The 15494-nt window shown below is 40.8% G+C and overlaps 1 protein-coding gene across 11 annotated transcripts in view; it reads left to right on the top strand.

The window, feature by feature from the left end:
• Nucleotides 1-15494, top strand: part of SSBP2 (single stranded DNA binding protein 2) — a 188625-nt gene that overhangs the window by 23909 nt on the left and 149222 nt on the right. For all 11 annotated transcript variants that reach the window (XR_014687464.1, XM_084505179.1, XM_084505180.1 and 8 more), the window contains exon 2: nt 14145-14217. Coding sequence is in view for 10 of the 11 variants with exons in the window: in XM_084505179.1 (XP_084361305.1) it covers nt 14145-14217 (73 nt within the window). In the remaining variant the exon portion in view is untranslated. The remainder of the gene's footprint in view (nt 1-14144; nt 14218-15494) is intronic.

The following is a 15494-nucleotide window of genomic DNA, read 5'->3' as shown; positions in this document are numbered from 1 at the left end:
TGTTTTGTGAGATCTGTTTTTAATTTTTCCCCTTTGAGGAGAGGCACTTTTGGAGATGCGTTTCACATCACACTAAATGAATATGACAGATCATGAATCTTTTTGTCCTGGTCATGGGAGAGGTGGCTCATTGTGGGGCCACCCCATCTTTTTTTCTTGAATGCTTTCATTCATTTCAGGCAGAGTCCATCTTCTCTGTTTTTTGTCTGTTCTGTCTCATCTAACCCTGAGAAAGATCTGAAGGATTTTCAGCACTTAGCTTTTTGGGAAACCCATTTCTGGTGTGTTTTGAGGAAGTGCCAGCTGTTGAGTGAAGAGATTTGAGGCTCTTTTCTGATGGAATCCCGCTGTTGTCTTCTCTGTTAAGTTGACCTCCCTTCTCTTGTTGTTGGAGTAGGTCTGTAGAGAAACTTCACGCACTTACTTTTTCTCTCCTGTTAGTAATAATTTCATTGTTTGGCAGTTAGGTGAAAATGAAGTTCTGGTGCCACAACCAGAAGCAGGCAACTGTCACACTGGGAGTTGTGACAGACGGAGCATGGAGTCCTCTTGCACAAGGAAATCTCTGACCACAAAGAGTCCTTTATTTTCAGGATGTACTTCAGTACTTCATGGATGGAAGGGATATGTGAAGTGCAGCACTCAAATCTGAATGCGATTGGCTTCGGGTGTGAGAGGAGCAGGACGCTGAATAAGCTGTGTATGCACTGAAGCTGAAGAGGGAAGATGGTACAAATGTGTTCTTTGGAAACTGTTAATAAAAGAAGTATAACAAAGTTGGTTAGAGGGGGGCTCTGGAGGTCATTTGGTCCAAAAGGTTTTCATGGAGTGGGTCCATCGTGAGCAGCAGATGAGGTCAGCTGTGGCTTTGTCCAGCTGATTATTGAAAAGAAAACCTTCAGTGATGGAGGTTCCTCAGCTGCTACAGGTTCCCTTCACAGGGCAGCACCTTCCTCCCCACCCCTGGCCCTGTTTTGCCTAGGTGTGTTTTGTACTACTGGAAGGAAATCGATGGCATACAATGTGCTCATTCCAGAGATAAACTTGGCATACATTTTCAGGGTGTAAATATCTGTGTCAGTCAACTGTGTTCAAACTCCATTATTTGTGATTTATTATTATTATTATTATTTTTTTTATGACTCGGGATAACCAACTGAGAACAAGATGGATTTTTCTATGTCAGGTGGAAGTTCGCTTTGTGCAGAAGCTGATTCCTTCCCTCTGATGTGACTTGTAGTAGCATCTCATCTTACCAATAAAAAAATTTATGAACGGCCTGTTTTGAAGTCGTGATGTGACTGTCATTGGACCACAAAAATATTGTGATTTTCAAGTGCACTGGGGTAAGCTGTTTTTAGTGAGGACAAACACTTTTTGACTCCCAGTTGGTTTTGAAAGAACATTTAGATTAGAAACAGGAGAGTTTACTAGTAAATCACAAGTGTTATTTTAACGTTATTGATTACAAGTTTAATATTTTTTTTTTCATATAGTTCTTGCAGTCATTTAGAAACATGAATTAACTTTAATTTGGGAAAAGCATATACGTTGTGAAGGAGTTTATAGTTTGATGCATAATCTGAATTTATCGTTAAAAATTTTATATAACAAAATACAATTTTGTAATAATTTCATCATGATGCATTGTTAAATTAAAGGGGTTCTGTCTGAAAAAATCTGTATTCAGCCCTTCTGGATAATTCCATACATGAAACAGGGGAACATTGACTGGCTTATTTAAACTAGTAAAGAGGAATATGTAGTTTCATAGAAAGAGAATTTTCTTTTTTTTCACCAGCTGGTACTTGAAGCAGCTTGCATGATATCTCTGGAGGAATCTTAATACCTTTGTGTGCGTGTGCACACGCTCTCTCCCCTTTCTGTTTGTTTGTTTCTGGTAGGACTAACATTTCATCAAAACTTCATAGAGAAAATGAAGACCGGAGAAGACACAGTCATAAAAATGTCTCTCTTTTTCCCTGCCTCTGCAGATACAGGTCTTACTTAGGACAAAATTGAGTAAGGCAGAGTTCTTACACTCTATCCATAGCTATCATATGTTGAGCAGACTACTGCTTACTTTGGAATCTGCTCTTAAAACCTTCCAGAGTAAATCAAGATTAATTTCTTTTTTTTTTTCCTGGTAACAAACAGAGAAAATGAAGAAAGGATGGCGATGATATTAAATGAAGCATGGAATACCAGCATAACCATTGCAATGTGTGTACGTGTAGCTCTGTGGCTTGAGATCAGGTCTATTTAACACCATATAAATAACTTGAGTCTGTTTCAAATAGTGTGTAAACAGCCTCTTAAACACAAATATTTGCTGATTATTAATATCCGTATTCAACTGAGAAATGAAAAACATGGAAGTTGCATAATTCTTTTAAATCAACTTCACTGTGTTCACAAGTAGTTTGATCAAAATTCTTTAAAATGTCACTGAGAAGAAATTAAATATACTCCTCAGACAGTTGTCTGAACTTGAGCAATAGGCAAGGTGGGATTTATATTTAATAAAACATTTTTTGAGCGCATTTCGAACGTTAAGGTTATTTTGCCCTGTTTTTACAGAGGATGTTTAGGTGAAATGGCATATCACTGGTCATATTTTGGTAAATGGAAACTCGTCTTAGCAAAACTACCTGCATGCCCAAAGTTCTTGCAAAGGGCTCACCAGCGTGTCTTGATTGTAAGCCTTTGAGTCCACTAAGGCATCTTCAGTCTTTCACTCTTTGTTCCTTTTGGTCATACGATGACTGTCTTAATACCCTGCTCTCTTGCTTCAGATGCCACTGATGGCACTCCCCAAGGGCGGGCATTCATGGCTTCAGATGTGCTCCCAGACCTGGGGCCAGGTGTGGGCTCACACAGCAGTATGAATGCAGCACTGTGCAGTGTTGGGGTGCATCAGCCAGTCGAAGCACGAGCCTTGATGCTTACTTCTGGAAACTCAAATTATTTTACTGCCAAGAGCCCATCTGTTTTAATTGTTTTCCTTGCCTTTATTTTTTCCCCTCTTTTCTTTTTCCTTTTCTGGAGCCAGTGCCAACTCTGTCCATGGCCTGTTGAAGTCTCATTGACTGTTCACTACTCAGTGCCTGCTTTGGGTACATGCTGCGGCATTGCATCTTGGCACTGTGACATGAGCTACATTTCATCTTTCCTGACTTTCTTTCCTACTGATAAAATGTCAGTGAAGGCTGAACTGGTTTATGCCATCAAAAGGCAACTGTGATTCCAGTAGTTCTAGTAATCCCTAATCATGGATAAAATATAATTGGTGGTCTTAGGCATGCAAAAAAATCAAATATAAGATACTTTTGTCTGAATTGACTATATGTTGTACAGAAATACAATTGGTGAGAGCAAAACAGTCAGAATTTTATCCCATGCATGCAAGACTTCAGTCTTTCTGCCCATGACCTTTACGTTTTAATTTAGAAACAAGAAGTGGTCACACAGAGATTGTCTGAGAAGTAGTTTGCTTATTTTCTCATTTTATGAAAAAAATACAGTTCTCTATCTTTTCTTACACCCAAACGTCAGCCTGAGTTTGGAATCAAATAACTTTCACCCCTGTAGCAGCAATTTGAAGAGTTGGCTTTAAAATTGTCTAGATTGCTAGTCAGACTTTGTTAGGATAACTTCACAACTGTAGGATTTTATTTTATTTTTTTGTGTGTTTGTTTTAGTTGTTGATTTCTTGTTTTTTGTTTGTTTTTTTGTTTGGTTTTCTGTGCAGCAACAGTTCGTAAACCATATTTTCAAATATCTTCCTTCTGTTGATGAAATCCTTTTGGTTTGAAAAGTATTCTCCCTGTAAAAATTTCTGGGAGGATATTGAAACTTGTACTTTTTTTTTAATGACTTGCATTTCAAAAGAGAATATTGCCGGTAAGTTCCACTTTGGAGTCCGAGCAGATTATCTGTACAGCTTTAAAATACACGTGTTTGGGTAGTACTTCTCTCCCAGCAGTTTGAGAGAGACTTGAAGCTCAGGAAAACTTGAAGCTCAGCTGGGTGCTCGAGCTTGTCTGGAGTGGTAGCCAGGTGGAGGTGTTGGGTGAGCTGGGGGGCCGTGGCTAATCCTTTATGGCCAGCGTCCAGTCTGGGGAGCAGCAAGAGGATGTCTCCCGCTGTCTGTTCAGCACGTCTCTGTCAGCCCAGAGGAATTGCAGGCAAGTGGTGAAAGCCTTGTAGCAGGTTAGCCAGATGAGTGAGAATTGAGCAGACAGGTGTGACGGGGCTGGCCGTACCAAACCGTGTGTCACTGACCCACGGGTGGGGATGGCAGCGGCTCAAGGACTGCTGCTGCACATGAGGTTTTGCAGGATCGATGGTGGTGTGCTGAGAGTTTTTCTGTATGTGCGCTTCTGCTTGGTTGTTTTTATTTTTTGTTTGTTTGTTTTTCTCTTTTAGAGAAGTTTTTCCACCTCTGTCCCCAGTGCAGGACTTCTTGCCCCACGTGAAGAGCAGACTCAGCGCCAAGGGGTGATCGCTCCTCCCAGGACTCAGTGTGGCAGCTGTTCATTTGGGAAGGGGAGCTTTATGGTTGATGTCCAGCTGGCATCTTACCAGGCCCCAAAGTTTAGGGAGGTGAAACTAACACCATACACCCATCAGTGCTCGGAGATACAGGCTCCAGCTTTTGCAGAGCTCTAGCTCTGCTGTCTCCCTGCTGGTGCCCAAATTGACAGCACCTGGTACCAGCAGACGGGTTGCAGCCTCCCCCAGTGCCCAGCCACCGAAGGAGGTGTAGCACCAAGAGGAGGCCTCGCAGCTGCTGGACCTTGGGCACCGGGTTGTGGATGCACTCGGAACAGCCCCGGGATGCTTTCTTTATGTAGGGGCTTCCTTCAGTTCTTCCAAGTTGAGAAAATGTTTTGGTTCCTTTCTTAGTACTGGTGAGGGAGCATCATTCAGTCCTCGCACCTACAAGTCATCTGTCTTGCTAAGGTGTCCTCTAGCCTGTTGTTGCATCCTACTGAGTGTATTTCTGTTGCTGTAATTAAGTAGTTCTGCTTTCTTTTGTTACTTTGCAGAGGTAGGAAAAAGCAGTCACTGAGAGTACAGACTTCCCTACATTATCTTTTCCTTGCACTTTTTCTCACGTTTAATAGCAGAACTCCAGTTCTTCAGTGTGAGGATTGTTCTTGCTGCCATAATAACATCTTTGGTAACTGAAACTTGTTTTGCACTTCTGCCTTTCTGCTTTCGTCACTACGTGCTTGTGTTCCTTACTATTAGTATGCACCTGCCTGTATTTGAATTTATTTTTTTTCTGCATCTTTTTCTTGGATCACTGAGGAAATTCTGATGCAGCCATAGTAACCTTGTATTATTTCTTACCTTTCTTCCGATGATATTTGCCATTGATTTTTTTTTTTAATATATCCTGAATCACCTAATATTTGTCTTGCACTTTTTTTTTCTTCAATATATCTATTTTTGTAAAACTCTTTCCACCAGTTCCCTGAATTTGCTTGACTTCTGAGGTCTGCTAGCTGCACTCTGATGCTTTCAGACTTCTTCAGAAGTGAAATGCCGTCATTTCACAATCATCCTTACAAATTACTCTCCACCATTACTTTGAGGATGAATTTCCCTGAATATCTATCTACGATTTTCTCATCCCATCTGATTCCCCTGAGATTCATGAGGTGACTCCTTGCTTGCTTCTAAATTTTTTTTACCCCTTCCCTTTTGAGACTAATTCTCCATTTCTTGATTGTCTGCGGCTCCTGGAAGTCTCCTGTTATTCTCCTGTGGGCACGTCCTTTACTTCAGCTTGCCATTGAGGTAATCTGCCAGCCAGGAGCACTAGCAGCAGTCAGTCTTTTGCTCTTTGGTTCCAGAAGGAAACTCAAGGATGAAATTCAGAAAATATTCCTCAACTCTTCAGATCTTACTTATTGGTCACCATACGCGTGTGCCAGAAGGTCAGGCAGGATCAGCTCAGGGGCTTTCCGAGGAGCTGCCTCGGTTTGCACCCATCGGACACTGACACTGACACCTTCCTGTTCTGATATTCCAGTTTGTGAAACTTTAAAGGGAGCACGTCAGAGCCCTTTGTCAGCCACCACACGTAAGGCATTTGTTTTAGACAGACTGAAAAGCAAAACTGTAGTGCACAGTGGATGGGAGAGAACAGCACCACCTTTATAAAACTAATTATCTGTGACTTCACACAGTTTGAGAACTGTGCTGCTTGGGGGTTCGGGCAATGATCTCTCTGAGATGCTCAAAGAGAGGGGAAAAAAAAACACACACACAGAAAAAAAAAATAATAAAAAACTGGCGTGTTCTTCTGGTGTGTAAACACCAGTCTATCTTTTCTTCGTGCACGATGTTAAAACGTGTAAGGCACGGACACACTGTGCAAATTAATTTTTCCTTTCAGTGTGGTGTGTGACAAGCGTCCAGCAGTGAGCAGTGAAACCCGGCGTTGTTTGCACTGCCATGGATCAGTGTCAGCCTGGGCTGCTGCTGCTACAGGATTTTAAAGCGACCTTTTGTCATACGTAACAAGTGGTTTAAGTCTACAAAGAAATGCCGTGTGCTAGCTGCTTGGCTGGGTACCACCTACTGGTAATCCTGTGGTAAATGTATAGCTTTAAAGTCCACATTTCTAAGGACTGTGTTTGTGCTTTACTCTCTGTCAGTGACTCTCCTTAGGATATTTCCATGCTTTTAGCTCTGCTTACTGCTAGGACAGGACGGATTGCATTAAACTAAACTCTTTAACTATAGTAAATTACATACCAGGGGAAAAAAATACCGTGTTAAAACCTGTTACTATCGCATTTGAAAGCATCAGGGAAGACCAAGGTTAGCACCTTTATTATCAGGAAGAGGTGGAACCTCATGTACCTATGGAGGTGTTGAATTCTCCTGTTACATTATAACATCTTTTGCCATTTAACATTTTTTTCAGCTGTTGTTTACCAGATTTTACAGTTAGGCTGAATAGTTTGTATAGTTCAACAGGAACGCGGATACAGGCAGAACGATTGCCCGAGGAGCTCTCTGTAGGCATTTCTACAAAAACACACGTGTTCTCGTGCAATGGTGAGTCTGAGGGTCTGGCCATGAGGAGGAACAGGAGACATGGGCAGAGCTCTGCCAGCAGCTCCCAGCCTGCCAAAATGGGCCCTCAAGGCTTCTTGCTCTGCCTCTCAGCCCTTGGAGGCTGGCCCTGCTCACTAGTCAAGCAGAAACCTTTTTTTTTTTTTTTTTTTTTTTTTTTCTGGGTTAAATTTCAAACCCTTAGCTGCGGAGGGGAGGAGAAACCAGGCAGCAGTGAGAAGAGGAGGCTGCCTGTTGGGCCGGATGATCCTTGTGGTGGGTCCCTTTCAACTCAGGATATTCTGTGATTCTGCCATCGTAGTCTGGTAGAGGCAAGAGAGCGAACTGAAGGAACACAACACTGTAAAGCTTCGTAAGAAACTCTGAAAACACAAAGTCAATTAGTTTCAGCATGTTTCACTCTTCATTTGCATTTGCCATTTGCAAATGAAAGCAAAGGTCATCTTATTTCTGGTGATTGCAGCTGTTGATGCATTTGAGGTGTTTAACAATTTTTGTGTAGCTATACTGCGGGAATGGCTGTAGCTCTAATGGACCAAGAGAACCTGGTTATAAGGAACGCATATTACTTTGTTACACTAGCAAATATAGCTGGAAAAAAAAAGTAGACAAATTTTCAGGTGTGTGAGCCTTGCTTCTCTCTTAAACATAGACCAGGAAAACTGAAATTCTACAGGAAAGCCTCTTGAGAAGTCTGTGTGCAAGAAACAGGTGCAAAAGAACAAAGTTTTTTATTTGAAACCTGGCAGGTCATCAAGGAAATCTGCCTTTTTATGAAGCATTTGGAATCTGAGGATCAATGAAAATTATCTTATTCGGGATGAAGTCTGCAGAAGACTTACACTGCTGCGATATTCTGGATCTGTAGTAATTTCCACAAGCTGAGACCTGAGACAAAACGAGTTCCAAGCTCAACTAGAGCCAAATGAGAGTAACACGTGGAGCAGTGTGCAGTGTGATGTCTTGGCACAAACCAGGAGATCCCTAGCAGATGAGAATATGTAAACCTATGCAATTAAATGCTTGTGGGAGAGACTACAGACATCACCACAGCATATTATCTCAGTTTATTTTCAAAAGATCGATGAATACCATGTATCTATTCAATATTCAGTTGCATGCTGCTGTACAAGTTAATGTGTTGCTGGAGGCACATTATGCTGGCACAATTACGCTAGCACTTGAAATCTATGGGAGATTAGGTAACAAAACCTGAAATTATCTCACAAAATTTGTGCATTTTAAGTGTATAGGTAAACTGGAAAAAAAAAAAAAAACAACACCCCACAAGATTAATTCTGATACTCCTCGAGTAAAAGGGCACTTAGTGTTATAACTGCTTTTAACACTTGAAGCAGTATATGCAATCAAGGAGGGTGTGCCCGGAGTTAACGAGACAGATTTCCAGGGTATCTTCAAGCCGTGAGTAGAAGAGTGACGAGAAGTGAGAGCCCTTTCCCAGAGCAAGGGTAGGAGAAGGCTTTTTCCCTCTTTGTAAAGCTGCAGTAAATGAAGAGGAGCATCAGCTTATTCCGTAAGCGCCATCAGCCTAGTGGAAGGCATGAGGACACTGTTTGTTGTAGCACTGGGCACACATGTAAGCCCCGGATAGACACGTGCAGGGAAAACATCTGCTGCTGTCTGCAGAGAAAGGACGAAGTAAGTGGCTATGAATAATGTCGAGTACAAGCACTTCTGCGCTGCCCGTGTTTGCAGGCTTGTGGTAGGAGCTCCCTGAAGAGGGGAGTGCACGTACTCAAACATTTGATACCGCCTTTGGGACGCGCTGTTTCCTCAGACCGGTGTTTGTGTTCTAATACCCAGGTGTTTGTAAGAAAACCGATCACATTGTCAATAGGACAGAGAGCGCTGGCATTGACGTAGCTTGTGTCCCGAGCTGGAGAGAAACCGCAGACTGGTGTGACTGGAGGCTCCTGAAAAGAGCAGTCTGTGAGCCTCGAGCTAAGCAAACAGAAATGTAGCTCGTGCGTAGGTGAAGCAGCACGCCCGGGAGAGGAAATGCACTCAGGTGGTGCGCGTACGGGTACATCGCTCTAACGCCACGGCTGTCACCACTGGACCTGCTTAAGCAAATGGAAAAGCATGAGTTTGTTCTTGGGCATGGCTCAGGTTTGATGCTGCAGGAAAGTATATTAAAAAATATATAAATCATACAATGATACACACACACATATATATTTAAATATATATCATAAGTGTGCATGTGTGAAAATGATTGTCAGTATGATCAAACAGAGGAGAATGGTAGATTTGCCCATGGCAGGTGTGTCTTTAAAAATATGGAACTTCTTAACAAAACTTCTTTGCCATTTTCAGCTGAAACTGACCAAAAAGGGCTGTCCACCAAGAGCTGCAGAGCAGTTTTAAAACTACTGAAGTGGTGCATTCAAGAAAATTCATTCAAGAAACCACACATTTGTGATGTTTTTACTTATTATATTTAAAAGATAGATTTATTGTTACTGTCTCTTATTTCAGAGGCTGAGTTTTATACCATGAGTATTAACATCAGTGAAATTCCTAGGAGACTCCAGATTTGAAATGGAGCCTATATACCTTTACGAAACAAAAGGAAAAAAATACAAAAATAAATAAATAAAGCACTGCTTCTCTCTGTAGGTCAGAGTAGTGATTTTGGAGTATTGCAAGTCTCCTGAAACACTGAGGGGAGCTTTTAAGATCTCTTCTATGGAACTAGTTTTAAATGTTGCCCAGCTGCTTCATGCAAGCTAAAAAATTATGTATGGATATAGATTTACTGGTTTTCTTTCTGTTTTTAATTACTGTTTAAAAAATAAAAACTTTATGGATGGTATGTCACATGATGGACTCTCCATATGTAGTTAGTTTAAAAGAATTAAATCTGTTAGGAATCCAGAAATGCTAGATTTCTTTTTGCGATGCTCAGATCTGGAACATTCCAACTGCAGATACTTTTTATTTTTCGTTTTTTACGTCCAGAACTAGATAGTGACAGCGTAATGGCTGTTGCTGGCAGACAAGGTGCTAATATCTGGACATTTCTGTGATGTGCACTACTTCACCATCATAAATTTTATGAAAAAGGGGCACCGGTTGCTTAGCACAGTGTTGTAAGCCTACCATAGCTGCTGCAGGAGGCACCTTGAACCGTGCTTTGACACACTGCCAGTTTTGGGGGAACTGGAGCCTTTTGCTCTGCCACATTGAGTTTATAACTTTCTAGATAATGGTTATACAGAACTGTACCCTCAGTTAAAAAACATGTATTTTAGTTATGACATGTGGCTAATAAAACAATGAAAGTAACAACACTTTTTTCTCAACTTCATGAAACTATGTGCAATAGTTGCCTGTGTCTGGCAGGTTTATTGGGCAGCTTACAAGAGAAAGTAGAAGTTAATTTATTGCAGTTCCTTATTCTTCTAAGCCCAGCTTTTGAACTTCATCGAAAAATGTGGCCCTCTGCCCTTTGTTGTCTCCTTAGAAATAACTGCAAGCCCAACTTGGAGCTTGAAGTTCAGTCCTAGACTGAGAGACAGAAACTTTCTTGGTATGCATCTTCTTGTGGAACTAGACCAAGATACTACTTTATATATATATATTATTATTATTCCCTGCAAAACTTCTTGATAATAACTCTAGCCCTTTGGTACAGCCTCCATGCTGGTGGATTTTACTAGATGTTGTCATTGCAATCTCACCAAAGGTTCAGCTTTCTCTTTTTTGCGTGTATTGTTCAGGTGTTTACCAGACAGATAATGGGGGCATGCAGGTAGACCATGCTTACTACTCCCAGTATTTTCTGTAGGCAACTGGCGTGTGTTCATCTGAACAGCTAGATTAGTAGCCTACAAACCGTCAGTGAATCTTGCTGGGGCGGTGGAAGGAGTGTGACTCAGAGCATCGAGATCTGATGCCAAAGATAGACAAGGTGAATATCTTCATGGTGCCTTCAAGCTTTTGCTGCCTTTTATGGGAAGCTAGGTGTTGTCGTAATCTTTTGACTTGAAATCAGGGGGAGTTTACTGGCTGATTTTAATCAATGAACATACTGCTATAATGCTTTCGTTGCAACTTCTCCTTAAGTTAATTGCATATTTCCACCTTGACATATAACAAGTAATTTCCAGAGCACACTTAGAGCGATTATTGTTTATTTCTTGGTAATATTCTGATGAAAGCTGATTGACTAGGACCCCTTAAATGGTTCTTCGCTTTGGAATGCGGTTGATATTTCTCTTGTAAAATATATGAATGATTTGTCAAATTAGAGCAGAGACTTCAGAGAAAACACACCAGCTTACCAAAGTGCATCACTGTAGCAACAAGAACCAGAAAGAACTTTTAATTAATTTATTTTAAATGAAGCAAATGTATGATCAGGCCATAGATGAGTGTGTTATCTAGTTGTCTTGGCAGGGAGGGGGGGGGGAACTCTGGCATGTGATGTGTCTTCAGCAAGAATTATTTCAGCATTGTCGTGAACTAATTAGAAATATTTTTTCCTCACATTACTCATAGAATGTCAACAAGTATGCAAATGTGAAACTTTAACATATGCCTGCTTGCTGCTTTTACATGGTTTCTCACACCAGTTTACCAAGTAAAGATTGTCTTTTAAAATGCCGCTTCAAGCCCAAGTCCTTTGGTGGTGAAGACCCCCGTGCTGTTACTTTCTTAGTCTTCTGCTGAGACGTGAAACACTTGTTCATTAATTTTACACACTTGGACTATAGCCATTTTTGTCTTCTTGTATTTCTTATGTGGTAGTTAACGTCACTATACCCACTAATTCTCTCCTCATTATGCTGTTGCACCCTTTTGATTTCTTTGTTGTCTGTCCTGAGAGCACCAGTAGTCACTGATCCTCTTGCTGCAACTAACGCTGTAAAACACTGGTATCTTTCTTTTGATCTCTGTGGTAAAGGCGCTTGCTTCTGAAGGGAACTATAATGCTGTTAACTTCTGTAGAGACTTCCCGACAGCGTAGTAGCTGGGGGTGGACAAGTGGTTTAGCTCCAGTGGGCGCCCCTCTGGGTGCTGTGTGGGTTGCGGTCCTGGCTCCGTGCTCACCGTGCCAGGCCGGGGCTGCCCCCTGCTTGCTGTGGGGGGTTAGCTTACGGCTGGATTTTAATCATGCTTCATTAGCACATTCCCTATTTTCATCACAAAGACGTAGGGTTGCCTTTCTCCTTGCGTTAATGCCTCTTGGACTTCCTCAGCCCGCTCAGAGGCCTGTGGCAGGCGATGTGAGGCCTGGTGCTGGAGCACCACGCTGTCCCTTCAGCTGCCATGCGCCATGTTTGCGAACGCTTTTGGCACATGGTTGTCTTTGGACTGTTGAACTGTAGAGAATTAACTCCACGAAAAGTGGCTTTTTTTGTTTGTTGGTTTGAGAGAGATGCAGCTGTGCTTTTGGGGCAGGAGGCTAAAGCGTGGGTGAAGGTCTCAGTGCGGTGCCCACGAGGGGCAGATGGCTGCTGGAGCAGCCCGGCCTGCGTAGCACTGCGAGACGCACAGCTCTTCACACAGCGCATGACAACGCAATAAATGAATGTTTTGTAAAATACTGGAGTTCAAGAGTGTATACAGCAACTCTCAAGGTTCAAACTACCAGCAATCGCACACTTGAATATTCAAAAAGGCAGTTTTTGTTGGTTATAGGAAAAAAGTACAATCTTCCTTTCGATGTTGGAGAGTAAGGTTGTGGGGAGTATTGCATGTACAAAATACAAACACCTAATGAAAGCAACTTTTAAGGAATGCCACCCATAGATTTTAAAATTTCACACTTTATAGCTTAGAGCAATAATTACTACTCTGTCAGTGCCATGATGACAGTTGTCTAATATTGCATGACGTTTTGAACAGTATCAAGGAAGTAGACGTTCTCTGCCTCTCTGCTTTGTTTAGCTAAACTACCTATTTCTGAGTACAAATATTAAAATGTTCCAAATAAGAATGGCAATGTTATAATGAAGTACGCACAAATATATTTTACTTCTTGAAAAACAGTTCAGCTAGCAATTTTAAAAGGAATGCAGTCTGAATACTTCTTCTCTTGGACTGAAATGTTTTACAGACAATTTCTACGCATCGTTACTAAATCATACTTTCAAACGAGATTTCATTTTGAAAGATTTTAAACATACAGGCAGACAGGAGCCTCTCCAGAGAGTCAGCTGAAGAATTAGAAAGTGTTACTTCTTTACTTTCTAATTCAAATCTAGCCTATCTTAACAGGAAATGTTTGTTCTTACTGCTCACCCATCCTTGGGTTTTCAAAGAGGCCTTCTCAGCCCAAGGTCTAGCGGGCATGAGCCCTCTTTTCTGCAATGAGATCCTTAGGCAGATTGGTTTGATAGGCAGATTGGTTTGATTTAGCTTGAGATGCACCTGGCTGCTGAAATTCACTTTTTGTGAAGCTCCTTCTCCAACTGTGACGCTAATTTGTAGCTCTGTTGTCGTCAGACCTCATCAGATGCTCAAGTTGGAATAAACCAAAAAATTTGTTTACCTGGGAGATGTGGTTGTACTACAATGGAGATGCAGCTTCTGAGATGGCTTTTTCTGATGCAGCCCGAAGTTTGCATGTTCTTTGTGTAAACACGGGCTGTCGTTCAAACGTGCTTAACAGCCTGACACGTTCCACGTGTAGAAGTGTTGACCTGGAAAGTAGTCAGTGTTGCTGTATGAATATATTGTATTTACAATGAGCATGGTGTATTGTGGGCAAATACAGGCAGCAGTAGGTCAATTGTTAGCTAACTGGGCACATGTCCAAATATCATTAAAAATGTTGACATTAAGTAATTTGGGGTTTTAATAATATTTAATTAACTACTATTTAAACAACTCTGCTCAGATTGACCTACAGGTCTAGTTTAAAAGTTCTGGTATAGATAATAGATTTGTCATGTTCAGTACATAGTGGTTTCTGAAAGGAAATAGTGTGCAAGTCAAACCTCTGAAATTATGTGTTCCAAAAATGGGGAGCAAACAAATGCATTATACTAAATACTGTCTTTTTTTTGTTTGTTTTTCAGATTAGCGCTGTACGTATATGAGTATCTGCTCCATGTAGGAGCACAGAAATCAGCGCAGACGTTTTTATCAGAGGTATGTTTGCCCTGTCTTTTTTTTCCTTGCACAAGGTTACAATGTGTGCAAGTGAAATAAATCTGTGTTGGATTAGAAAAAACGGTGACAATCTTGCATATCTGTTTACATTGATCAGCATAGCCTTCTGATTTTGCAAAAGCCAGTTTGCCATGTCATTTTGCATGCCTTTGCATAATTATTTTTGCTGTGATTTGTTAGCCCTTTTGTCTGATTTGGTGCTACAATGAAGAAATATTTGTCTATTTTCTGTAATAAACGTGCATGTTTGAATGTGCATCGATCATGTTCCTTCTTGATGATATTCAAACTTACTGTTGGTATCTCCAATTGTGAATGATGGACCCTTTCTAAATGTACAGCAGTCAGGTATTTTATACTGATCTCGCTATGTATTCCTACCATGCTTCTAATTATTTCGCTTCTTTTCATCTGGTGAACTAATTATGACTATAACTGTTCAGGTGCTCTTGCTTAAATGCTCTTGAATGCTAATGCATTTTTTACCATTAGACAATAGCTAGTCTTTTTCACAGTCCTTTAAAGACATATATATACCTGTAGAAGATTGAAGTAAATTGTATCTCCTTAGTATTTTACATTTATGCTGGGATGCAAGAATACCTGTATGCCAAACGTACTGAGGTCTTTGGGGTTTATTGTTTTTAATCTTTCTTTGATGAGAACATTTAGGATAATGATAGTTGGATAGTGAGCAGAAGTGAGAAAAACAGGCAACATGTTGTAGCAGGAAAATCTGCTGCTTCAACTGGTGCTCTTCTGAAAGCTAATAGAATTAACATGCTAGTGATGACATTTTGGAGATGGAAGAGACGAAGGCTGTTTGTGGTGGTTATAGAAAATTCACATAACAGAGAGAAGCAAAAGCGATAGAATTGTGGTAGTTTCAGGTTATGTTTATATTAAAACATGGTTTTGACAATTGTTTTTTCTCCTTAGTAAAGCAATGAAAAAACAAGAGAGAAAATAATGGAGACTATCATCTTGGCTTTCCCCAAACAGCTGTCATTTGTAAATAATACACTGTGCAAGATTCATTTTGCTCATTTTGTTTTATGATGTATGTGCAAAATGAGCAGTTGGCAGGAGTATAACTGGTATGACATTTGGATTTCAGGAAAACATTCAATACAGTGTCTTGAAATTTAGCTTTTAAAAGTAATTCAATCTTGGATTATAGAGAAACTCTCAGATCTGAACAAATGTAATAAGAGAATGTATCAAATCTTTCAAATTCAGAGTGATGCCGAAAATCA

Source organism: Aythya ferina (genome assembly GCF_964211825.1).
Source record: "Aythya ferina genome assembly, chromosome: Z".
In the NCBI taxonomy this organism is placed as follows: Eukaryota; Metazoa; Chordata; class Aves; order Anseriformes; family Anatidae; genus Aythya; species Aythya ferina.
Note: the sequence above shows the minus strand (reverse complement) of the source record. Positions and strands in the feature narration are given on the sequence as shown.